Source organism: Petaurus breviceps, unplaced genomic scaffold, assembly GCF_028583685.1.
Source record: "Petaurus breviceps papuanus isolate PSGF00001 unplaced genomic scaffold, PetGlider_PUasm1.0 90977, whole genome shotgun sequence".
Taxonomy (NCBI): Eukaryota; Metazoa; Chordata; class Mammalia; order Diprotodontia; family Petauridae; genus Petaurus; species Petaurus breviceps.
The window spans coordinates 23143805-23171554 of NW_027187391.1; the positions used below are offsets into that span (position 1 = coordinate 23143805).

At 37.6% G+C, this 27750-nt stretch overlaps 1 protein-coding gene across 6 annotated transcripts in view; it reads right to left on the reverse strand.

The window, feature by feature from the left end:
* The window catches only part of TPD52L1 (TPD52 like 1), a 163307-nt gene that overhangs the window by 66678 nt on the left and 68879 nt on the right, over positions 1-27750 (reverse strand). For all 6 annotated transcript variants that reach the window (XM_069077479.1, XM_069077480.1, XM_069077476.1 and 3 more), the window contains exon 2: positions 13236-13351. In XM_069077479.1, coding sequence (XP_068933580.1) covers positions 13236-13351 — 116 coding nt within the window. The remainder of the gene's footprint in view (positions 1-13235; positions 13352-27750) is intronic.

Sequence of the window (27750 nt, forward strand, 5' to 3'; positions counted from 1 at the left end):
GAAGGATAACACTGTAACTATTGTTTATTCTGGAGAAGATGATTACAAAATTGTACCCTTAAATCATTTATTCTACCGTAAGTGAGGCTACAATAGTCTGGTTATTGTCTCTTTGCTTCTTCTTGATTTTTTGTTTGTTCACCTTGTTTGTTAGATTTGTTTCCACAGGCTTGGTACCCTCCATCTGTAGATGCCTGATAGCTTAAGCTGGATGTCACCCCCTGTCTGCAACTGTGATGTGTCACCCTTGGACCTGGCATCAAGCATATTAAGAACTGACCTCTCAAATGGGACCCCTAAGGACAGGGACAGCTCTACATCCGATTTCAGCAGCAAGTAGCCATAGAAGAAGAGATCTTCACCCCTTACCACAAGATTTTGGGGCCCCATTTGTTCGGGGTGGGGGGAATGATGGGGAGCTTGTGCTCAAGCCCCACCCTAAAATATGGTTTTTTGTGTTTATTGTGTGCTATTCTTGTTATATTGTTGTGAAATTTTGTTAACACCAGTTATTCTTACTGTATTTTTGCCAAGTAAGGGACATGAAAGATCTTGGGGCCGAATGTAAGGGTTATGGGATTTAAAGATCTCCCATGCCCCATGGACGTGCTGACATAGCAGAGCAAGAGAAAGTGAAAAGCCAAGCTAACGGTCCTGCGGTTGGCAGTTGGTGGCGGTTGCCTTTTTTTTTTTTTTTTTGAGTTAGGACTCCGGCTGAGCACTGCCAGGGGCCGGAGCTGCTGGGAGCGTGCTTCCAGGACGCTGGGTGGTTGCTGTGTGTGGGGAGAGGAGGTCCTTTGCCTGAGGTAGCCTGTTCTGTTTTAAAGGCTTGAAAATGTGGGTGCTTTCTACTTTATCTACCTGTGCCAATGTCATAACTACTGTGATGGCTTTCACTTTCTGGTTTTGGGACTCAGTCTTTTGGTATCTTAATAAATTTTCTAGTTTATTTCCCCATATGGCAAACATGACGTATTTTGTGATGGATAATTATATCAGCATATTTGTAATCTCTATAGGCATTGTGAATATGGCATTGCTGATACACTTTAGAAGTCACCTAATCAAACACACCAAACATGAACCAGATTTTAAATATTCCATGCAAGTAATCATCAAGCCTCTGCTTAAGGTTAGCCCACTTCACTTCATACAGCTTTGGAAATTTATCTTTATGTTAAGCTGAAGATCCTGTACTTAAGGTTCTTCAGATATGGAGATCTGAGTTCCATTCCTGCCTCAGACACTTAGTTGTTTGACCCTAGATAAATCCACAACATCTTTCTCAGTCTCACTTTCCTTGTCTATGAGATGGGAATAATAATAACATCTAACCTCACAAGATTTCTGTGAGGATCAAATGAAATAACATTAAATATGAAATAAATGAAATTACATGTATATGTGTATATATATATGTTATATGTACATATGTATGTCTATGTGTGTACAAACACACATGCTTATTGCCTTTCTTTTACTAAAACACTCTGGAAACCTATAAGCATTATATAAATTCTAGCTATTGTCATCATTATTCCATGGTAAAGGGCTATACTATTCATCTAATGACATCTAACTCCTAATGACAAAGTTCTTCCTAAGTTCAACTTCAATATTTCTAGTTATGATTTACATCCAGCTTCTTTTTTTTTATTCCATTACTTAGGGATACTTATTAGGATACTTAGTCAACACATCAATAAATAAAAATGAGGCTAGTGTGAAAGAACCTATATTTCAGTTTCCCATACTTTCTCAGGACACGTAAAATTGTGGCTGCAGTAAGATTTCATTAAGAAAAGAAACAGGGGTGGCTAGGTGGCACAGTGAATAGAGCACCAGCCCTGGAGTCAGGAAGACCTGAGTTCAAATCACTTAACACTCACTAGCCATGTGACTTTGGGCAAGTCACAATCCCAATTGCCCAGCCTTCCCCCCTGCAAAAAGAAAAAAAAGTAAAGAAACAAAAAAGCTTTGATGTCTACATTAGTCTTGTCAAAACAAAGTTGGTTTGTTCAAGAATACACACACACACACACACACACACGCTATGTTTTCTGCACAGGCTGGCTCCAGTGGCTCAAAGCACTAAGATAGTTACTAGCTATTCTTCTTCATAGTTACTTTAAATAATAAAATTACTCCTTCTATAAAAATATTTTATCAGCCATTTAATTCACAAATGACATTTAGTTGTTTTCACAAAGAAAACCCACCCTCTGTGGTTAATGCTTTTACCTGGATCTTTGGAAGAATGAGTATCAGGCTCCGAAGGTTATCTCAAAAGAATAAATTGTCTGAAAATGCTCTGAGTAATAGCAGTGTCACTAAAACACTTGTATATAGCATCCCATGGGGATGGTTTTTAAGGAAACAACAATTAGATGCTTAAAGTTATGTTAATTTAAAAAATTCATATCACTTTAAAGTCTCCCCTATATAATGCTTGAGGATTGTTTGATTCCATTACAATTAGGGTTCTCATAAATTCAAACCAGTTATTCTAAGGCATGTTTTAGCTCTGGAAAAGAACTTGAAAGTGAAGAGTTTGGAAAGCCTATAGGTTGGAAAAACAATTGAAAGCATATGCTGTACTGATGGTAGAACAAAGCTTCAGCTCCATATACATGGGATGTTCTGGTTTTTTTAGTCTGGACCTGTGATTTGATCAGTATAATTAATTTCCTGAAATGGGAAATTCCACCACCAATGCAAATCAGCAGCTCATCTATATTTTACACTCTTAGAGAGTTGCCTGGGGCACTGGAGTAAAAGATTAAATGCCTTATTCATAGCCAGTCAGCTGGCATTTTGGTGTCAGAAACTGAGCTTGAATAAAGATCTTCCTGACTTCAAATAACACCTGTATGATACTCTTCTCCTGTAAAATGAAGGGGTTGAACTAAATGGTCCCTGAGGTCCCTTTCCAGGTTTCTGATCTATGATCCTATCAACGCTGTGTTATTTTGGCTCTCCAAAACAATATTATTAGTTTAAGGGAATCAGTTCACTTCTCTGGCACATGTCTGCTTCTGAGAAAAGCAATTGCTTAGCTAAGTCTGCCTTGACAATTCATTTATTTCAGGGCATAGGTTTGCTCAGAGTTCTAAGAAAAGTAGTTATGAAAGTTAAGTTTGACTCCGAGTTCTAAGAAAGCAGTTGTTCATTTGAATTGGATAAGCTATAAAATATGAGAATGGAGAGCATGGTATGCTTCAGTGATTTGTATATGACTAACTAAAGAAATACAGAACTTGCAGATTAACAACTGGGAGTATAAAGACACCAGAACCATTTATGATTATGGGACAAAAGTAATTTAACTGATCATAGACAGAAGATAGTTATAAAATAAGCTAAAGGGATATTGTTTACAGAATGTACTGGGGAGGGGAGGGAGAAAGAGACAGACACAGAGAGAGAAATACACACACAAGCACAGAAACAGAGACAATGACAGATGAAAGGATAGATTTAAGAAATGAGTTAAAGAGAGACACTAACACTATTCTATCACTTGTTGCTGGATAGATTGGTTGTCCAGTGAGATCTGGGAGTGTTCTCTACCACTACTGATGCAGAAAGGAAGAAGGAAAGAAAGAATATGCTCTGCTATCTTGCAGGAAATGAAGAGCAGAGAGAGGGGGAGAGAGAGAGAGAGAGAGAGGACTCTGAATTTTACTGTCATCTGTTATTGCTGAGAGGTGATAGTGATGAAAGAAGCCTGCAAAGGAGAAGAGTTGTAGAAGTTTTTCCCAGTTTTAAGATAAAGGTTGTTGCCCTTTCCTAAAAGAGCATAACATTCATTCATCTGAGGGTATTTTCTAAGCCTGAATTTGGAAGTGATGGAAACTACAGCTGCCATTGAAAAGTTGAGTCCAGCTGAAGAGAGGACAGCTCAGAAGCTGAGAATCAGAGAAATTATCCAGTGGAGTGATTAATTTGACTGAGATGTCAAATTCAGTAAGACATTACTCAAGCACAGCTGGATCAATTCAGCTAAGCAGTGGAAGCATCAGTTTAATACATAAGCTATGTTCATTAAGGAACATTTATGGACCATTCCTAAGGCAGAAAGAGGATACTGAAGCATATAATTATTGGATTGTGAATTACCCTGAGCATAGGAACGTCCCCTCATTCATGTGCTTCCCTTGACTCTTTCCCAAAGATATAATAAGAATGCATTGGCGGTTAGCATATGACCCAGGTTAATGTGTGTACTATAATGTGTTTATTATCCCTGCATTTTACTTATAAATATATCTGTGATACTATTATTATTGTTAAGTAAATGGTTATGTTTAAAATCTTGTGTGTCGTCATTATGAATTGCTGGGGTTGTGTAAACAGAAGCTTATCCACAGGAACTCAAGAGCTACAGTGATGAGTAGAGGAAGTTTATTCCTCCACAACAGGGTTTTTACCCCCTAGGATCTTATGACAGTCTGGGTGTTCTTGATCCTTCTATATGATAGTGCCTTCCCTCTGTCAATTATTTCCAGTTTATCCTGTATCTAGCCCGTTTGTACATAGCTGTTTTCACATTTTCTCCCCATTTGACTGTGAGCTTCCTGAGAGCAGGGATTATTTTGCCTTTCTTTGCTTCCCCAGTGAAGGCCTGAGTGTAGTTTTACGGTGGTGAGCCTCCTCTGAGAATCCAGTGTGAAGGCAGATTTCAGTTGAGCAAGCCAGCCCAGAAAGGATGGGTATATCCCATCAAAGGTGTTATAGTATTAAATAGGAAGACAATGCAATCCACCTAATTAGCTCAATTTGTTAGAAGACAGTTCTAATTAGTCTGAGGTTGAAGATTTGATTGGCAATCAATTACTGTCCGTGTTCTCTGACCACAGACTAGTACCAACCCAAGCCAGTTATCTTGAAAATATACACCACTGATTGCTGGAGATTGCGACAAATGAGGATCAGTACCCCACTAGAAAACACAATTCAAAAGCATGTCATTATGAGTAAGTCAATAGCACTATCTTTGTCAAACCAGAACCTATGAAAGGCAAGGGAAATGTACTAATGGTAGCCACATTGTTATATGGTTATGTTGTGACATGATATGTATATAATTACTTAGAGTAATCAAAGGCTTATTAAAATTAGAGTCAGCATAAGAACTGGGGAAATGCAATTAGCTACATAAAAAAAAAGAACTGCAAAAACAAATACAATAAAACCTAATTAATCCAGCATCACTGAGTTATTAAAATAATTTTTTTCAGATAACTGAAGATTATTTTTTTGTCTCCAAATTTAGTTCACAGATAATTTAAAGTCAGGGGATCTTAGGTCAGCTCCATCTTCCCTGAGGAGTAAAGTGAACACCTTTGTAATAGTTATTTTTCTCTGCCCTCAGAGCTTGTTTTTTTTTTTTAATTCCAGGATATCTCCTGGATGACTGAGATTTGAAAATCTTACTTTAAGAAAAGCTGGGTCTTACCACAGTCTATGCATATTGTGCAATAAAGCAAGAGAAATGGGGGAGAGAACCTTACACAGGAAAAAAAAATAAGGTCCTAACATCCTTAACAAACTTAAAAGTTATAAAAATATCATGTGGGGTTATCTTCCCAAAGAAAATAGTAGCAGTCGTGACTCCTGGAAATTTAAGCTAAAATGAAACATGCCGAGGGCATGTTTTGGAGGAAAAGTGTAGCATGATGGAAAGATTTTTATTACAGCAATGGAGTCACAACTTCACAGAATTTGACACCTGGAAGGAACTTTGGTCACCACTTTGTCCTGGCCACATACAAAAGGATGTTCCACTATAACATTGTTGTGTTTGTCCTTGTTTTCGAAGAGGACCATGGCATCTGGGAAATAATGATATGACTTGCAGTTGACTTTGATTTGAGTGAGGGAGGGCTCTGCAAGGTAACCAGCCTGACTTTCTCCTCCAGAGCCATCTGGATCCAGAGACCAGATATTCGTCAGGATGACTGGAGATGGCCCAGGATGCAATGGGAGACCCTGGCCCTTTTACGCTAAGGCCTTTTCACATACTAACTTAGAGCGAGATAATGCCCTTTTAGTGAATAGGCCTCTTTAAGAAGTGAGGCTGGGGGTGGCCCCTTTAATTAGAAAAAACAAACCAAAGAGAAACAGTGATCACAGACATTCACTGTAAACCTGGAGGGCCTAAAATACAGGCATTAAGTGGAGCTTGGGCAGGAACCTATGGTGATCCAATCTGAGAGCTTGCAAGTGAACTGGGTTTAAGGTTTTGAAAAGAAAGAGAGAGAGAAAAAGGGAGGGAGGGACGGAAGGAGTGAGGAAGGAAAGAAGGAAGGAAGGAATCTAGCCAGTAAACCCCAAGTTAAGTTGGCTGCTTCTAGTCATCAAAATTTAGCTTCCTTTGGAAAGGAAGAAAGGGAGACAGAGAGGGGAAGAGGGAGAGGACGAGCTCGTAACTGTAATATACTCTATAATGGTTGTCCAGCCTCTGCTTGAAGACCTTCAAGGAGGGGGACACCCTCCACCTCACTAGGAAGGCCATCCCCCTTGAGGACAGTATTAATTATTGGAATTGTTTGCTGAAGTGGAGCTTTAACTAGTCACTTTACCAATCACTGTTTAGGTTTGATATTCTGGGACAAAACCTTTAGAACAAATCTAATCACAATCCTTCAGAAGAAAGTAACTTTCATTTACCCAGTCTTCCCACCCCAGGCCCCAGGCTTTTTCTCTTCTAGTAAGAAGAGTTCTCTTAACTGATGTACATACGACTGGACTTAAGACTCTTCAAATAGTATAAGAACTCCAGATGGGGGTGGCTAGGTGGTGCAGTGAATAGAGCACTGGCCCTGCAGTCAGGAGGACCTGAGTTCAGATCCAGCCTCAGACACTTAACACCAAAACTAGCCATGTGACCTTGGGCAAGTCACTTAACCCCAATTGCCCTCCAAAAAGCAGCCAAAAAAGAAAAAAAAAGCATTTGTTTTAAAGGGGCAGCCAGGTGGCACAGTGAGTAAGAGCATCGGCCCCAGAGTCGGGAGACCTGGGATCAGTTCCGGGCTCAGATACTTAACACCCACACAAAATAACTGGCTGTGTAACCTTGAGCAAGTTACTTAACCCCAATTGCTCTTAAAAAAAAACACTCCAGATAAAGTGTGATGAGGGTGGAATAAAATGGGACTATCATCCCCTTCTTCTGGTGAACACTATGCCCCTCTTAATGCAACCAAAGATCAAATGGGCTTTTGTGGCTACCATGTTACACTGCCAGCTTTTATTGAATTTGTGAATCCACTGAAATCCTCCTTATCTTTTTCTGAGTAACTGTTGTCTTAACTATGGCTTCCTCATCCTATGCTTATGAAGATAATTTTCTGCACCCAAGCGCAAGATACTGATTCATATTAAATATCATCTTAGTAGATTCAGTCCAATGATCTAGTCTTATCAAAATCTCTTTTTGCATCCTGACTCATCTACTATGTTAGCTATCCCTTCTTGTATTGTGTCATCTGCAAATTTGTTGTGTATGTTACCTATACCTACATCAAAGTCACTGATAAAAGTGTTAAACACTTTAAAGCCTTAGCTCAGATCCCTGGGAAACTCCAGCAAGAACTGTTGGCATGCTGACACTGAACTATTAACAACTCATTCTTTCAGTCTGGCCATTTGTAATGGGAATGCAAATTTGGAAGATCTTCCCTGCCCCTAGGCTAAAGTGCACCTGAAGCCTGGGGTGGGAGGCTTGTTTTTCAGTAGATACTTCTTGATTGGCCAGTGAGTCAATAAGGTTGTTACATTCTCTGAGGCAGGAGAAGGCTATATAAGCCCTGATGTGTAGCTTTGTTTTGGGACTCACTTTGAGAAGTGTTCTGTGATTTGATATGAATTCTGGGAAGCCGTTGTTGAGAGTCCCCCAGCTTTGAAAAACTCAGATGTGGAAACCCAGATGTTGACTGGGTATGGATGTAATGGTTGGACAGTTTGGAAAGCTGTCTACTTGATCTGTTAATGTCTTGATAATTCTGTCTGTATATTTTGAAGTTTGGGGTGCTGAACTTTTTCCCCTGAACAAGGTAAACGATATATGGTCTGACTGATTAAAGTAAGCTTGTTAACCCATTTTGAGTTGCTTTCCTTTATCAAAGCAGATCCAAGAACCTGTATTGGCGGCAAACCCTGAGGACGCTTGGGGTGCTTGCTGCTACACCATTCCATTAGTTCTGAATCTATTTGAAGATATTATCATTTAATAGTATGAGGTAATTTATCAAAAGCTTTGCTAAAATCTAAGAAAATCATAATCACAGTATTTCCTTCATTGACTAGTTTAGTTAACATCAGAGAACCTGGGTTCCTGACTCTGCATGTACTACTGTTTGTGTGTGACCTTGAAAAAGTCATTTAACCACTATGAGACTGTCCTCATCTGTAAAATGAAGAGATGATACCAGATGATCTCTGAGATCTCTTTTGGATCTAAATTTAGGATCCCAATATTGAGGACCTAAACTGGATTGTTCGCTGGAGACTCTTCCATTCCTATGCTTCCACTGTGAAAGTCTAAGCACTCTGGTAATACATTAAGGTTGAAACCTACTCAGATACTTTAATGTAATGATTAGAAATCAATATTCATTGATTCATTTCCCTCCCAACTATACTCCTTTGGATTTCTCCATCATGCCCCCAGGAACCTCATCATCTTGCAAGATTACACCTCATAAATCCTCTCTGTCCCTGGGGCCCCTCCAATGGGAAGGTAAGAGTAAAGAGTCTCTCCTAGAACCTCCACTTAAGGAAAGTGCTCAGGCCCACCATTTCCACATTTCCCACCTGGATGCACTCCTTTAGACCTCTCCATTATACCCTCTTTCTAGCTACCTTCCTTTCTCCTGACCTTTTCTGCTTCCCACATGAGATGGTAAGCTCCTAATCAAGGACTGTCTTTTTCGTATTTGTATGCCAGGCCTTGGCACAATGTCTGGTACATTGTAGGGGCTTAATAAATGTTTATTGACTGGTTAGAAATTGTAAATTTTCTGTCAAAAAAATTAGTAAGAAACTCATGAGTTGAAATGACTGTCTAATATCTGTACTATGTACATGATACATATCTGCTATAACTTAAAAGACAAAAAATTCTACTTCCCACCCCAAAATTACTTTTTTCTCTATTTTACATTGAAATGTTTGTATACATCTTGTTTCCCATCTCCTACAATATAAATCGAGTTCCCTGAGAGTAGGTATTATTTCACTTTTTTCTCTGCATCCCTAGAGACCAGCATGACATACAATAGGCAATTAAACATATGTATTGAAGGAATGAATGACATCTAGATCCTATATATAGTGTGATCTAAGTAGTAATAAGAAAAGGAGAAAAGTTTTGTCCTCAGTTTATCTAAACAGGTAGTTTTTTTTTTTTATTCTTCATTAAAATTCTTAGGTTCAGGTTATATTTTGTATCTAAGGCTGACCCCACTGATTCACATCAGTCCAACATGCCCATTATGTGTTATTTTTTCCAAAGTAAATCTGTGCTAAATGACACACACTCCTCCCCTAGGCCCCATCTGCACACAGTTGCTGTTTGTTTTTCGTTTTCAAAGAGGACCAATAACATCATGGGGTGATATCTTGACTTGCATGGGAACTGGATTTAAGTGTGGCAGAGCTGCACAAAGTCGTCAGCCTTATTCTCTCTTCCAGAGTCACTGAAGTCCAGAAGGCAAGACCAAAGTCAGGATGACTGGCAAGGGCCTAGGATGCAATGGATGACCTCGGTGTCTCTGATGTCTAAGCAAGCTCTAAGCACTCCACAGCACCTCTTCAGCCATAGCCATCTTCATGGCCATCTGAACAAACTCTTTTCATTCACCCATTCCACTGGTGAATGCTTGGGGTGGACACACCCCCTACCTCACCTACGGGTTAGAGGACTGTCAGTTACCCTCTACTTGGTTTAGCCCATCTGCAAAGATGGTTTTACTGAGGTGTGGCTGATGCACATGCTACAGATTCTTGGAGGCACAGGTGAGAGTCAGCTGGACACCAAAGGTGGATGAGAAGGCCCTGAAAAAGGACTGGCAAACTCTCATACCAGAGGGGCTAGTCCAAGGGGCAGCATGTACCATTGGAAAAAAACTAAGCACCCTGCAGTCAGAAGACTTTGGTCCTAATACTGACTCTGCCACTTAAAAACTGACAGTGAAACCGCTCCAAGAAATGCACACAATAGCATGCAAACAGACGATGAATGACTAGGACACAGTGAAGTCTAGTCCTAAACAGTAAACCTGTGTTCTCATTAGCAGCCTTAAATAGGCTAAAAAGGGACTAGTTCCAAAGGGTAATGGATTAATTCCTCTCATGAAGTCATGATGACATGGCATGAAAGACCAACTCTGTTAATAGCAATTAAAGCATTTAAAAACATTTAGAACCATGTTAGAATGCGCTTACAGACTAATGATGCAATTAAGAAGATCTGTTAATAAGGATTCACTATATGTAAAATCACAATGATCAGTTTTGCTAAATAACAAAATACCACTCCTTTAAAAAAATTTTAAAAGGATAAACACAAAATTCAGTTTTTGAGAAGATATGAGAAAAGTTCCCAAGGTCTTTAAAATTGTTCTGTTTCATTCATTTCAACTTAACAAACATTTATTAAGTGCTTACTCAATTCTCAGTGTCAGAAGACAAAGTCTACATTTCTAGGAAGCCAGATAAGCTAATTTACCCGTAACGACTTGAGAGGTAGAGGCTCAGAGTGGCAATGGGCACTGGGAAGGTCTACTTCACATATAAGAAAGCATTTATTAAGTGCCTACTAAAAGCCAGACATTGTACTGAGCACTAGAGCTACAAATTAAAAAGCAAGCTAGCCCCTATTCTCAAAAATCTTATAATTTACTAGAATAGGGAATGATAACTTTTTCATGTCTTGGACCTCAGCAATCTGGTGCCCTTCTCAGAAAAATGTTTTTAAATAACAGACAGAAATGCTAAATTTCCAGGGTCCACAACACATTTTTGTTGTTGTTGAAAAGGGTTCATGGATTACTGTAAATAAATATGTAGGTTTTTTTCTTATCTAAATTCAAGACTCCCTTCAATCTATTCCCAAAAGTAAATGGGTCCCAAGTTAACAAGTTCTGTATTAGAGAGAAAACATTTATATGGAGAAGAATCCAGTGAATAGAGCTTTGGTCAAGGCAATTATGGAGCCACATGGGAAAGGAGATTATTCTTCAAGTATCAATAGCAACACTGATTTGATTTTGTTCCCTAAACAAGAATCCTCACAAACCACCTACCATATTCCCAACAGCTTGAACCTGGTGGGTAGTTGTATGGGATGAAGTATATAGTCTGTGGAAGGCTCAATATATGAGGCTGACATAAATGACTCACTCTTCAATCCTTGCTTAAAAATGTTCCGCACAAACTTTCAACTAATTACTGGCACATTTGGGTTAATAAGTTTCCCCTTTAAGAAAGCAAACAATCCCTGAAAGGATTAAGTCTATTACAGTCACAATTTACTAAAAATTATTTTATAACTAGGTTTCCTTAGACTTGAGATCTAGTAGCCTAGGAGTTTGGATTCCAGATGTAGTGGAGTGCTTTGCATAGCCAGAAGACATTCATAAGGTTCTGGGTGCTTGAAGGACAGAACATATTATATACTAGAAGGTAGGAAGGGGTTACAGATATTAAAGAGAGAAGGCATGAAAAAAAAACTTCACCTACTTTGCAGTTCTACCCAGGGGACAACAAGGGCCTTTCAGGGGGGAAAAACTATGATGGGTAGTAACACAGAAGACATAAATGGGTGAAACAATAGCATGGGTCGCAAACTTTCATTCTTTTTTTCTTTTACATTATTTAATTTTTATATTCATTCTTTTTAAATTTTGAGTTCCAAATTTTCTTCCTCCCCTAGCACTATGATATAAATTATACAGGTAAAATCAGCCAAAACACATTCCCATTTTAGCCATGTTGCAAAAACAAGAACAAAAAAAGGTAAGCAATATAAGGAAAGAAAAAAAAATTATGCTTTAAGCTACATTCAGACTTCATCCATTAATCTCTCTGGAGGTGGAAGGCATTTTTCATCATAAGTCCTTTGGAATTATTGCAGATCACTGCTTTAATCAGAGTAGCTAAATCTTTCACACTTGATCATCATTACAATATTGCTATTACTGGGGCGGCCAGGTGACTCAGCGAGTAAGAGCACTTGCTCCAGTGTCAGGATGACCTGGATCAAATCCGGACTCAGATACTCAGCACCACACCCAGAAATAAGTGGCCGTGTAACCTTGAGCAAGTTACTTAACCCCGATTGCTTTAAAAAAAAAATATATTGCTATTACTGTGTACACTGTTTTCCTGGTTCTGCTCACTTTGCATCAGTTCCTATAAGTCTTTCCAGGTTTTTCTGTAAACATCCTGCTTACCATTTCTTCTAGCACAATAGTATTCCATCACAATCTCGTTTAGTCATTCCCCAATTGATTGGCATCTCCCCCAATTTCTAATTCTTTGCCACCACAAAAAGAGCTGTCATAAATATTTTTGTAGGTCTCAAACTTTCCAAGTCACAGATACAAAAACTCCCTCCCTTCTAGGCCATGTCTATTCTGAAACTATATTGGGTGAGCAGATGTGATGACTTAATATTTTAAATATATGCCTGAACTTTAAGTATATTCATGAACTTTGTCCTCTACTAGGGCCTTTTAATTAATTAACCATAAGGCTTAGTTCTCCAATATGAATTGCATCTCCTAAGTTTTTGTTGTCTTGTTAAAAAGGGCACAACTTGTTATTCTGTTGTTTTAAGAAAAAAAAATACCCTTCAAATACTCTAAGCAACTGTTGACCTAAAACACGGATGATTTTTTTAAAGGATAGTGAGCACCAATGCCAGAAGTCATAATTCTGAATGAATTCCATAGTCCTTTCAGTGATTCATCATTTCACAGTATAATAAAGGGTACAAATGTACAACTAATTACTATTGTTTGTAAAACAGCTCAACCATTCATTTTACCTCTGTAGTCAACCTGACAATGGACAACAAGTGTTGCAAATTATTCTGGCAAAATGACTCATTTTACAGTATACTAATCTATAAAATTGTATTAAGTGAAGGACAAAATAATTATAGTGTGAACTTCATTGTACTAATAATAACTCACAAGTTCTAGAGGCAGAAATATGACTGCGCTTACCTTAACTAGTTCACTCTTCAACTCTTCTCTTTCTTCTTCGGATATCATACTACTAAGATCAATATGAGAGATGGTTTCTTCATCAGGTTCATGCAGTGGATCAGTCTCCAACAAACCTTGAATAATGAAGATAAAAGAGGACCAATTAAGATATTAACAGAGTTTTCCTATCTTCCTTAAGAAAATTGGTCTATAAAATCAAAGCAAAGTAGGAAAGTGGACTATTATCCAGTTAATAACCCAAGATGTCCCAGTCATGCTCAAGGGTTGAAACAACCATTCTCTTTAATAATCCCACTCATTCACCTAAAGTAAAAGCAGTTCTCAAGGTGGCTAAAAAGCAAAAATAAAAGCAAGTAAAATATAGCAGCAAGGGAATTAAAAGTAGTTGACGAGGAAGTTCTCCCTGGAATCTCAGAAGCTCCCTAAGTCCTAAAACCTGTTTTTATAGTTTTCTTTGCCAAAGGACCCACAGCTGGATCCCAAATCAACTCTACTGGTACAAAGGTAACTCAAATTGCTTCAGATCTACTATGTGGCTTCTTCACTCACAACAGTCTCATCTGATTTTATGGGAATATGAGGTTAACTCAAATCTCCCCAGTTCCACCAGTACTCTGGCCCATAACACATGGCTATCTATATACAGCTGACCTAACAAGACTATTGATTTAACTCTGATTCCACTGATGTTGATGGTGTCTGGTTTGTAGCAAGGCATTAACTAAGATGTCTTGGTACCTACGTCACTGTATTAGCATCAACAAAGCAGCAATATCAGCTGTATCATCAATATATGTTGATTATTCAGCCTTAACCTTTCTCTCTCCTGAGATCTGGTTTGACACCACCCACTGCTTGCTGGATAAAAGCCCCAGGATAGCCTATAGACGCATCAAACTCAACACATCTAAAAGAAAACTGATTATATTTCCCTCAAAACCCATCCCTTTTCCTAACTTTGCTGTTTCTGTTGAAACATCATCATCTTTCCAGCCACCCAGGTTCATAACCTCAGGGTCATTCTTAACACATCATACTTCTTCACCTTTCATATCCAATCAGTTACCAATTCTTAACTGATTTTACTCCCACAACATTTGTCCCCTCCTCAGTGTTCCCATGGCCAACACTCTAGTAATACCTTCCCACTTTCAGGTGGATCCTCTGTAGTAGCTTCCTAACTGGCATCCTTATCCCAAGTCCCTATCCTCTACAAACCACTGTCCATACAGATGCCAAAGTGACATTCCTAAAACAAGTCTGACCCACTCCACAGACCAAGAAACTTCAGCAGTTCCCTATTACCTCTGGGATAAAATACAACCTGCTTGGTTTGGTTTTAAAGCCCATTGCACAACTTGGCTCCAACTCATATTGAAAGACCTACTTCCTATTATGTCTCACTGACTCTATATTCCTACCAAATTGACCTGTTTGCTGTTCCAAGAATGTTCTATTTCCCTAATGTTGTACTCCAGTCTGACACAGCAACATAAGGACACTGTTAATATTTAGCAAGACAGATCTAAATGCTTAATCATATGTTTTATTTTTTTCTTTAGAGTCCCAACCATTTTAGTAAATATCAATTATTTTGGGATAGAGACTGGATACCTATAATTTCACTGGTATGAGGAACTCCTATCAATACAACAGAATGACACCCTTTCTGAAACCTACAGACTTGGAGAGCTGCTTAGTGCATCATAGCCAAACATGCAGGCCCCATGGCACCTACAACAGTACTCAGTTGTCAGACTCAGATGTTAGAATCCAGCTTCAGACACTTATTACTAGCTATGTGACCGTAGGCAAATCACAACTTCAGTTTGCCTCAGTTTAAATTGTAAAATGGGATAAACAACATCTTCCTCACAGAGTCCCTGTCAGGGTCAGATGAAACAATATTTGTAAAGCGCTTAGTCTAGTGCTTGGCATGTAATAGGTGCTATCCTCTTTCCTTCTCCCTTACCTCTCATAAAAAAGGCCCCATGTCCAACAGAGTAGAAATATAGAACTTTTTGAAGAAAGGAGGAGGGGCCCTTCTGAGATCTTCATTCCTTACTTGTCTCTCTTCATCTCTCTCTCATTTCACTCCTCCCTAACATCACAAATCCCTTCAAGTACTTCCCTAAGAAAGCCTGTCCTCAGGCTCTGCCCATCTGTAATGCCTCTGAGCCAGTTCAGCACTAGGTAAGTCAAGTTCAGCCATTCCCCAATTGATGAACATTTCTGCCATTTCCAGTTCTTTGTCACCACAAAGAGAGCTGCTATAAATATTTTAGAACCATTAGATTCTTTTCCTTTTTTCCTAGTCATCTTTGGAAACAGACCCAATAGTGCTATTGCTGGATCAGAGGGTATAAGCAGAGAGTATAAACTGTTTGGGCATAATTCCAGGTTGTTCTCCAAAAAGTTCCAATCAGTTCACAATTTCACCAATAATGAATTAGTGTCCCAATTTTTCCACATTCCCTCCAACACTTGTTACTTTCCTTTTCTATCATTTTAGCCAATCTGTGATAGGTGTAAGATGACATATCAAGGTTATTTTAATTTGCATTTCTCTAATCAATAATGATTTACAACATTTTTTCATATGATTATAAACGGTTTTGATTTCTTCATTAAAAAACTGCCTGTTCATATCCTTTGACCATTTATAGAGAACAACTCATATTCTTATAAATTTGGCAAAGCTTTTTATATATTTGAGATATGAGACCTTTATCTGAGAAATTGTTTATAAAACCCCCTCCACCACCCCAATTTTCTACTTTCCTTTCAATCTTGGCTATAGGGGCAGCCAGGTGGCGCAGTAAGAGCACCGGCCCCGGTGTCAGGAGACCCAGTATCGGTTCCAGCCTCAGATACTTGGTACCCACACAAAAAATAAATGGCCATATAACCTTGAGCAAGTTACTTAACCCCAATTGCTTAAAAAAAAATCTTGGCTACATTTATTCTTACAAAACTTTTTAAATTTAATGTAATTGAAACTATTTCATACTTCAATCTGCTCCCTATCTGTTGTTTATTCATAAATTGTTCATGTATCCATAAGTCTGATAATAAGTTCCATGTTCTTCAAATTTTCAAATGATAATAATCCATTTTGACCTTAATCTTTGGTAAATGGTATAAGATATTGGTCTAAGCCCCAATTTCTGCCAGATGGCTTCCCAGTTTTCCCAATATTTTTTTAACCAGATAATGAATTCTTTTCCCAAAATCTTAAGTCTCTACACTTGTCAAATACAAGGTTATTATATTTGTTGCTATAAATTATAGGTCTACTCTCTTCCATTGATCTACCTTTTATTTCTTAGCCAGTACCAGATAGTTTTGATAATTATTGCCTTATAATATAGTTTAAGATCTGGTACTGCTAAATTTCTTTCTTTTACATTTTTTTTAAAGTAGTTCTTCGATATTCTTGAATTTTTGTTCTTCTAAATGAATTTTGTTCATTTTTTTTAGTTCAGTAAAATTTACTTTTGAAATTTAATTGGGATGACATTAAGGTAAAATTGTCATTTTTATTCTATTGGCCCTGGTTACTCATGAACAATGAATATTTCTCCAAATATTTAAATCTGATTTGTATAAAAAGTTGTTTTTTTTTTAAATAATTTTGTTTATATATTTCCTGGGTGTTTTGGCAGGTGTACTCCCAAGTACTTTATACTGTCTAGACACTTTAAATTAGGTATGTCTTCTTATCTCTTCTTGCAGGGTTTTGTTTGTTATTTTTAGGAAGGCTGATGATTTATATGAGTTTACTTTATATCCTGCTACTTTGCTAAAATTGTTTCAACTAATTTTTTAGTTGAATCTTTGGGGTTTTCCTAGTATATCATCACAACATCTGCAAAAAGAGATAGTTTTATTACCTCATTCCATAGTCTGATTTCTTCTTTTTTCCCCTCTTATTGCTATTGTTAGGATATCCGACACAATACTGAATAACACTGGTGATAGTGGGCATCTTTTGTCAATTACCTGATCTTGCTAAGAAGGCTTCTAGCTTATCCCCATTACAAATAATGTTTGCTGATGGTTTTAGATAAATGCTTTTTATCAACTTAAGGAAAAATCTGTTTACACCTATACTTTCAAGTATTTTTAATAGAAATGAGTGTTGTACTTTATCAAAAGCTTTTTCGGCATCTTACTGATATGATTTTAAAAAAAAACTTTTATTTTTGATATAATCAATTTTCCTTATGTTACACCATCACTGCATTCCTGGTATAAATTCCATTTGGTTATGTGTTATCTTTGTAATATATTGTAATCTTTTTGCTAGTATTTTATTTAGGATTTTTGCATCCTAAAGTTTTAAACTTTTTTTCTTCTTATTGCTTGCAGTACTTTCTCCTTAACCTGGGAGTTTTGAAACTTGGTTGTGACATTCCTGTAAGTTTTCCTCCTGAGTTTGTTCTAGAACTTCAGGGGAGTTTTCTTTGAACATCACTTTCAGGTAGTCCAGCAAGTCTTATGTTATCTCTACTCAATCTGTTCTCCAGATCATGTTTTTCCTAATGAGATGTTTCAGATTCTCTTCTATTTTTCTTAGTTTTATTATTTCTTGGTGTCTTATAATGTCATTCAATTCCTCTTGCCCAATTCTAGTTTTCAAAGAGGTTTTTTCTTCCCTAAGATTTTGGACCTTTTCCCAACTGTTTAACTTTCTTTTCATAATTTTCTTGGATTGCTCTATGTCCCCCCAAAATTTCCTTGATCTATCTTATTTAATTTAGCATTCCTTTTTAAGTTCTTCCAAGAACTATATTTGGGCTTGTGACCATTTGACATTACTTTTTGGTGTAGAAGTAGCTTTTTTTCTTTTAACCTCACTATCTTTCTCTGAAAATGAACCCACATCTTCTTTTATACCACAGTAGTTAACTATGGTCTGGTTCTTTTTCCTTTGATTTCTCATTTTTATTTTATTTTTTGCCTTTTGGAGGGCAATTGGGGTTAAGTAACTTGCCCAAGGTTACACAGGTAGTATTTTTGTGTGGGTGTTAAGTGTCTCAGGCCAGAACTGAACTCGGGTCCTCTCGACTCCAGGGCTGGTGCTTTACTCACTGCGCCACCTAGCCGCCCCTATTTTACTTTTTGCAGCTTATTATTGAAGTCAGATTTTAATTCTGAGTTGTGGGTAATGGTGTCTCAAGCCTCAGGTCCTCCCCTTTACTGTTATTTTTTGAACTGTGTCTCAGAGGGCTCAACCTCAAGCACTCCTCTCCTACTTCAAGCCATAGTTAGTGCCACAGTCACACTGTTCTGAAAACATTTTTGCTCCCTTCAGTAACTTTACTGCATTCACTGAGGTATGGTGCCTGCCTCTAGCCCATGGCAACAGCCAAGGACCACTTCTGGTGAGTACCCGTAGGCCTGGTGTCCGGAAATACCACGGTCCCCCAATTTTCCCCCACTCAGCCATCTACCATTAGAAAAAAATGTTGAAGGTGAAAGTTCATGAGGCTGTGATTTCCCAAGGCCTAGTCTGCTTCCAGGAGTTGCTGCACCTCCTCCTCCTCCTCACTGGGGCCTATTGTTTGCTGTTTCAGGGGAGCTGGCCTGAAGGTGTTTATATTTCACTCAGACCAAACCTCAACCCCTGGAGGTCCTGTCTTTTCTGAGATCCTCTCAAGTTGTCTTAGGAAGACAAATGCTTTACCCCTTTATTTCTGCTGCTCTATGTTCATTTTGTGGTGTTGTTCTGTTTGTGGAGGAAATTTGGAGAGCCTGGAATTTTCTGATGTATTATACCATCTTCTCAGAATGCCCTTTTAAATGAAACTTTATGACTTTTTTTCCTCCTCATACCTAACTTTTCTATCATGGTTTCTATTTTATCTGTAAGGCAGCCAGATTTAATGGCATCATATAAACATGGACATAGAAGAAAAACAGAATCATTTGTTTATGCCACAACTCAACAGGTTCACTTTGCAAAGGCAGAGAGAGGTAGATCAAACTACAAAGTAGAATTAGAGTACAATTAAGGCAGTGGGGTTAGAAAGCAAACAGAGAAAAAAATGATAAACTACCCAAACAGAGTTAGAACCTTAAAACAGACCAAAGGGAAAAAAGGTAAAAAGGAATAGATGAATATAGGTCAAACCAGTGAATATGTAAATGACTAGTTACCTAGTTACTATGGAGATAGATATCAAAGGAAATAAAAATAGGTTTGATGAAAGGAAGCATCAGCAAGCAAATCAACTGTACAATACTGAATGCTGCAAATATGTCACGGGTCAAGTGTTTGAGAAGTTGCTCTCCTCTGGGTATTACAAATTGTATTACAAATTGTTTCTATCATATGGTGATCTTTTACTGCTCACTGAAAAAACTTGATGTACTCTTTTTTTTTTTTTAAAGCAATCGGGGTTAAGTAACTTGCTCAAAGTTACACGGCCAGTTATTTCTGCATGTGGTGCTAAGTATCTGAGCCCAGATTTGATCCCCAGGTCATCCCAACACTGGAGCCGGTGCTCTTAATCACTGAGCCACCTGGCCCCCCTTCAATGTACTTTTAACTAAATATCTGGAACTGACCATTTGTAGTTACAATGGCCTAATTACTCCCTAAACAGTGGACATAACAGAAACAATCCCGTGTATAGCAAAAAGATTAAAAAAAAAGATTATCTAAAATAAATTCATCCATTTATACAGCTAGGTCTTAAGCAAACTTGCTAAGTGGGTGAAAGCTGTATCAGACATTTGTATCACTCATTTTAGTTCCTCATCCTGTATCCTAAATACTGTTCTCATGATGTTCATACTAAGGAGCATCAAGTTCTGGGTTTTCATCTCCTTTAAACAATCCTTCCTATTCCCTTCAGAGCAACAGTTAACAACTAGCAAATGTGAATAACAAATCTAACATAACAAATCAGTCAATACATGCTAATAGCTTATGTGTTACCCATTCTAGGTGACCCACTGATGTCGTAGCAGAGATCTGTCTTTAGAGCACAAAGTCTCTTCAGTCAAAATAGCACTCTATGTCTGGCATCAAGTTGCCATAACCAATGGAGTTTTATATTACTCCTTATTTTTATGGATCTGTGATCTTTTCAATAAAGCTACTCCCTCAAGCAATCAATACTGTGACCTGTCAATACCTGTTAATGTTCTCCTGTTCATTTCAATGTAATTCCATAAATCTATGACTAATTAAACAATATGCTGGGGGTCTTCCTCTAGATTTCTTGATAGTGTGGATATCAATATAGCATTCAGGTTGCCCCTCAGTTGTCTCTAGTGCTATATGAATGACCTATCCTTTTTTTTTTTTTTGATCAGTCACACATTTCTCTAATGACATCCTCTACTCCACTTCTGCGAAAAAATTAGAAAGTTTTACAACCTGCTCACATAAACTATGTATCTTTCTACTGGGTGAACCTTCTCTTCAATTCTCAAGAGACTGGTATTCCATGACTCATGACTACACCTGGGAAGAATACTGGTACTAAAAAGATAAGCTTTTATTTAAGGCTGAAGCTGGGAGTCATTAAAAGAACAATGTAATTTCAAGTCCACTTTCCTTTTCCCTGTTCAGTTGTGAAATCATCTCATTGTCCATTTTTAGTATCTATCCACGTCATATGTATTAATGAACCAACATTATGGACTGTTTATCTATCACAATTTGGCTTTCTTTATCCATTTGTTTTTTCCCATAGTCCTTTGTCTAGTGTTCAGAGCTTATCACCTAGTCTCCTCCCTTGCCATTCCAGTCTTCTTACTCCTTTTAGTCAACTCCTATCATCCCCCCATACTTTGTGATTCAATGACTCTGGCCTCCTTGTTGCTCCTCACACAAGACACTCCTCATGCATTTTTACTGGCTGTTCCCCATGTCTGGAATCCTCTCCCTCCTCATTTACATATGTTAACTTCTCTGATTTCCTCTAAGTCCTAGCTAAAAATCATACTTTGTACAAGAAATCTTTCCTGATTCCCACTTAATGCTGGTGCATTTTTTGTTGATTTTCTTCAATTTATCTTGCACATAGCTTGTTTGTACATCGATGTTTGCCTTGGGTTGTCTCTTAGATTTAAGCTACTGGAGAGCAGGGTTTTCCTTTTCTTTGGTGGTGGTGGTGGTGAATTTCTTTGTATCCCCAGCATTTAGCACAGTACCTTGCATACAGGACGTACTTAATAAATGCTTGTTGACCAACTGTGTATATAGACTGAATTCTTCAGAATGATCATGGATCTCATTTAGGAGGTTCTGCAATGTGCCAAGACTGTTACAATTAGCATAATGAAATATATAAGCAATAGCATCAGGGAAGAAGACCAGGATTGCATTAAGAGAATGATGGGGTTATGTGTTCATTTCATAGAATAAAACTGCCCTGGAAGGCCAGGGATAAGTCCACTTTATATTTGTATACCCACTACCTATCACAATGGGTGCTAAGTTTGTGGAACTGAATAATGATGACTGTGCAAAGAACTCATAAGATAGACTAAGCTTTCTGAGGATACAGACTGTTTTTATATTTGTATCTCCTGTGCCTAGACAATAATAGGTGTTACAGGAGAAAGCACACTGACTCTGCTTACCTGTGTTACCCAGCCTCAGTTTCCTCACTGAACAAATGAGAGGGTTAGACTAGATGGGCTCTGAGGCCCCTTCTAGTTCTCGATCTATAAGTAACACTATATAAGAAATACCTTTTTGATTTGGACTTTGTACTGGATATCCTCCACAGTGGTGTAAAATACCTTTAGCAAGCATTCATTTTCCTGTCTCCAGTTTTTGTCTCCACTGATATTAATAATTAGAGGGTAATCAAATAGTTATCTCTGTTATATCTTTTAAGGAATCTCATATAATTTTTTGACATATGCATGGGAGACTCCTCGTTAAAGGTTTCTCCTCTACTAACAAAGGTTTTTTAAATTATAAAAAAAAGACACAAGGTGACCTGGTATTCTTTACTCCCTTAGGCCAACTGTGACTGTAAAGATGTGGCTTGCTATGGGATACCATTTGTAAAAATCTATTTGTTCTCTTCCAATTCTCTTAGCAAGGAAGCCCTTAATAAATACATACATTAATCTCATAAAAAATCTCACAGAAATGGGTGAGACATATGGAATAGTAATTATTGACTATTTTCACCTTTTTTAGTGGGGGGAAAAGTATAAGATGTGACATTTTTCAGTGACATTCCATGCTCTCTAATTGGTCCCCCCTTCCTCCATGCTCTCCTCCCTAATCCAGTGTTATTTCTAAAACAAAGGTCATTTCCATGTAATGTCCCCCCAGCCCCATAGAATGAAAGCACTCAGAAAGTGAGGACCATTTCATCTTTATCTCTGAATCCACAGCACCTAGCAGTGATAGGTGATCGGTTACACTTCAATCATCTCCACGACCCTCCTTTTCAAGCTATCATCCTACCTTTCCTCTTCCTTTCTCAGCCAAACTCCTTGAAAACACTTCTCTACACGCATTGCCTCCTGTTCATTTCATGTCGTTTACTAAAATTTTTGTAATCTTGCTTCCAACTCCATCACTGAAGCTTTTCTCTCCAAGGTTACTAATAATCATTTACTTCTAAATCTAATGGTTGTTGTTTTTCAGTCCTCATCCTTTTTTAAAAAATTAATTTTTACTGTTATCTTTGTTTTTACCACACAAAAATTCCTCCCACCATTCTTCCTCCTGCTCCCTCCCAAAGAGCCAACCTATGTAACAAAGAAATTTTTTAAAGAGAAAGAGAAAGTGGGGAGGGTAAATGACAAAACCAATCAATTTATTAAAAAGGTCTAAAATCATATGCAATGTTTTACAATTCATAAACCTCCTACATTTTCTTGGCTCTGCTTACCTTACTGCATAGGCTCCCAAGTTTGTAACCTGGGTGTTATCCCCAGCTCTTAATTCTACATCACCACACACATTCTCTGCCAAATCTTAGCATTTCTACATTCACAGCATCTCACATCCAAGCCCTTCTCTGCTTACACAGAGCTACCACCTTAATTCAGGCCCTTATCACCTTTTTGCCTAGATTATTTTAATAGCCTCCTCACTGGTTTCCTTGCCTTAAAACTCTCAGCACTCCAGTCCAATCTACACTCTGTTCCCAAAGCAATTTTCCTTAAGAGAAAATCTAACCATTATACTCCTCTACTCAACCAACCCCAGTGACTTCCTATTGCCCCTAGGATAAAACAAATTTCCCTATTTAACCATCAAATTCCTTCACATTGTGGTCTCAACCTATCTTTCAAACCTAATCAGTAACCCAGCCAAATCTGTCTTCTCTCTGTTCCTCACTCCTTTCTTTTCACAGGCAACGCTACATGCCAAGAATGTCATCTCTCCTTACTTTCAGTTCATACAGTCCTTTTTTTAAGACAAAGCTAAACATCATCTTCTGCATGAAGCCTTTCCTGATCTGGCTTGTCTCTCCTCCCAAATTATGTATGTATCATTTTTTATTTATACTGTATGTATCTGTGCATGTAATTTTTGTCATCCCTCCTGCCCCATTAGAATGCAAGCTCCTTGAGAGGAAGAACTGTTTTTCTTTCTCCTTGTATTTGTATTCCCAGAGCACAACACCTGGCATAAAGTAAGCACTTATAAATGATCTATTTGACCAGACTTGAGACAAGCCCCAAATCTGTAGAAGGTGTCAATATACATAGGTAGGAGTTTTCTAACCTAGGAGTTCTCACTATTCTTAACTTCCAACCCACTATTCCTGGTTCTGAACTTTCAGTGTCAAGGAAAACAAGTCTAATCACTCCTGAACCCAAATAATGTAGAGCTGCAGTTGGAATTTCAACTACCCTGTCAGAATGGTGAAAAAGATACTTTGGGGCAGATGGGCTTCAGGGATTATCAAATCATACAAGATAGGTAGCTGCCTAACTCTTGTAATGAACAGGATACTCCCTTACAATGTCTAAATCACAGGTGGGAAACTTGTGGCCTCTTGTAGACCACATGTGGCTTTCTAGGTTCTTGGGTTCAACTTCCTGACTGAGACCAAGTTTTACAGAATAAATCCTTTCATTAAGGGGATTTGTTCTGTAAAGTTTGGATTCAGTCAAATGGCTGCACTTGAGGACCTAGAGGGTCCTGTTTTAAATCCTGGTTTAAAACCCACCCTTGGTTTAAATCATCCTAGCAGGAAGAAATATCCGATACATATTAGTATCCTAGTGTTTGATGCCACAACATTTTTTAAACCCAGAAGCTAATCTGGTTTAGTTCAAGCCCCAAAGTTGTACACATTTTTAGGCAACACTGGCAGCCTAAAAATGAAATGCACAAGTCTTATCATCACCAACTTGACATTAAATTACAAAGTTGCTGTTCAGGTGTTTTAGTCGTGTCCAACCCTTCGTGATGCCATTTGAGGTTTTCCTGGCCAAGATACTGGAGAACTGGAGAGGAAGATGAGTTTTATGTATACACAAGAATAAAAATATATAATTATATATTTATATGTATTATATATTTGTGCACACACACACATATACACACACAGGAAGAAGAGGCTTGGCACTCTGTATTTACTACACCAGGCTTTCTTAAATTTTTTTTCACTTGAGATTTCCCCCCATTTGGCAGCATCCATTGGCACTGTGTGGTCTGAGGGCAGATGCAGTGCAAAGAGTACATGCTTTGTGTTCAGAACCAAGGCTGCAATGAAGTTGCAGGACACAACATTGACAAAAGCTGCCGGAAACACCTCAGATTCATCATGTTTGATTTTTAATTGATTTTTGGTCACTGAATGTTCAGAAACCTTTTACTGTTGCCAAATTTTTCATGACCAAATTTTTGTGATGAGGTCACAACCCACAGTTTAAGAAGTGCTGTACTATCTATCCTACCTAGCTGTCCTTAAACTTATCAAGTGCAATCAGCCAAATCATCACCATCAACAGCTTATGATCCTGCTTTGTACCCCAGTCAGGGACAGGTGTGTGACAAGACCATAACTGCCAAAGCTAATATTTTCTTTGAAAGAAAGAAACCATGCCTTGGGTCACAGCCAATGTAATTTTGAAGAGTTTCTTTTCCATACTAAACTCATGCTTTTAGATTCACAATATCACTATTTGACAAAAATTGCTGGGAAAATTGGAAAGCAGTTTGGCAGAAACTAGGTACAGACCAATATCTCATCATGTAACAAAATGAGGTCAAAATGGATACATGATTTAGACATAAAGAGTGAACTGGAGAGCATAGAAAATTTTACCTGTCAGATCTATGAATAAAGGAAAAATTTGTGACCAAACAAGAAATGATGAGGATCATGGGATGTAAAATGAGTAATTCTGATTACATGAAATTAAAAAGGTTTTACATAAACACAACCAGTGCAGCCAAGATTAGAAGGAAAGCATAGGAAACTGGGAAAAAAATGTTTATAGCAAGTTTCTCTAATAAAGACTTCATTTCTTAAATATATAGAGAACTAAGTCAAATTTATAAGAATATGAGTCATTCTCCAATTAATAAATGGTCAAAGAATACTAACAGGTAGTTTTCAAAAGAGATCAAAGCTACCTACAACCATATGAAAAAGTGCTCTAAATCACTATTGATTAAAAAATGGAAATTAGAACAACTCCGAAGTTACTACCTCATACCTATCAGACTGGCTAAAAGAAAAGGAAAATGACAAATATTGGAGGGGATGTGGAAAATCAGGGACACTAATACATTGTTGCTGAACTGATTCAACCATTTGGAATTACCCAAAGGACTATAAAATTGTGTATATCCTTTGACCCAGTGATACTACTACTAAGTCTATATCCTAAAGAGATCAAAGAAAAAGGAAAAGGACCTATATGTTAAAAAAAATTTGTAACAACTCTCTTCCCGGTGGGAAAGAATTGGAACTTGAGGGAATACCCATGAATAGGGGAATGGCTGAAGAGGTTGTGGCATATGAATGTAATGGAACACTATTATGCTATAAAAAATAATAAGCAGGCAGATTTCAAAAAAACCTAGAGAGACTTTAATGAAGTGAAGTGAGCAGAACCAGAAGAACACTACACACATTTACAATACTGTTTAATGATCAACTATGAATAACTTAGCTACCATTCTGATCAATACATTAATCAAAGACAATTCTAAAGGACTTAGGATGAAAAATGCTATTCACCTCCAAAGAAAGAATTGTTGGGAGTTTGAATGCAGATTGAAGCATACATACTATGTTTCTAGCTTTTTTTTGCAACACTGCTGTTATGGAAATATGTTGCGCATGATTTCATATATATAACTGATACCACATTTCTTTCCTTCACCACAGGTGGGAGAGGGATGGGAGAGAAAAGAATTTGTGACTCAAAAAAATTTTTTTAATGAATGTTAAAAATAAATAAATAAATTTGAAACAAACAAAAAAAGAAGCAATATAAAGTAGTATTATCACATGGAATACTCTATATATCTTATCAAACATAAAGCATATATTCAGAAGTAAAGTAAAAAGCTACATTATCCTTGACTTAATATAAAGGGATGCTATAAACAAGTTTAAATGCAAGTTTATCAACTCTTAAATAATAAAGTGAAAACTGCAATATTTATTACTTAATTATATTGTTTCATGGTGCTTGGTAAAATATCCTCAAGCATATTTTTTTTAAACATGAGACTTGTCAAAATCCCCACACATTCCTCAAGGGAAAAGATAAATGTCAATCCCATCTTATTACTGCTAGGATTTATGATTTTCCTTAACTGCAGCAAAAAGCTGAAACACTGTAACTTCAGGAGGTTGAAAATTAAAGATATAAAACAAGTTACCTTATTAGAACTTCACTGTCTATCCATTTACTAAATTTACTACAAACTATCATCATGGTCTATGTTATCCTAAAGGTGGCCTAGAAAACTATTTCCCATGCAATTTTTTTAATTGAATGAGACAGTACTTTAAAAAGCAAATAAATCTGATGTTGTACCTTGTAAAGGAGTTCCATTATATCTTCAGCACTGAGACATGTTTTTTACTCATATGACAATTGAGAGAAGAAATATTGAGAGGACTGTTAATAAAACTGTTTTACACTGACCAACAGTTTGGGAAAATTACATTGCTAGTTCCAACCATCAAGGGTATGGAGTCTTCCAACCATCCTGCCAAAGATCAATGCTGAAACTGGCTTAAAGCTTTGGAATAAACAATGAGTTAGATTTCCTTGGTTCATTGGCTATTTTGGGGAACTCTATCAAGTGGTTGAATCACACGAAAATGTCTCATTTGTGGCTTCATAGCTAGGTAGTCAATTGCTAGTTTGAACTGCTAAAGGGAGTCCTGGTCATTGTCGATAAGATCCAGGTCAGACTCCAAGCATCACAACCTACATTTCTAGTGGAAAGGTCTTGAAATCAAAATACCTGGTTTGGCTCTAATATTTATTAGTCTTGTTATTTCAAGCAAGTCATTGAACTCTCTGAACCTCAGTTTCCCAGACT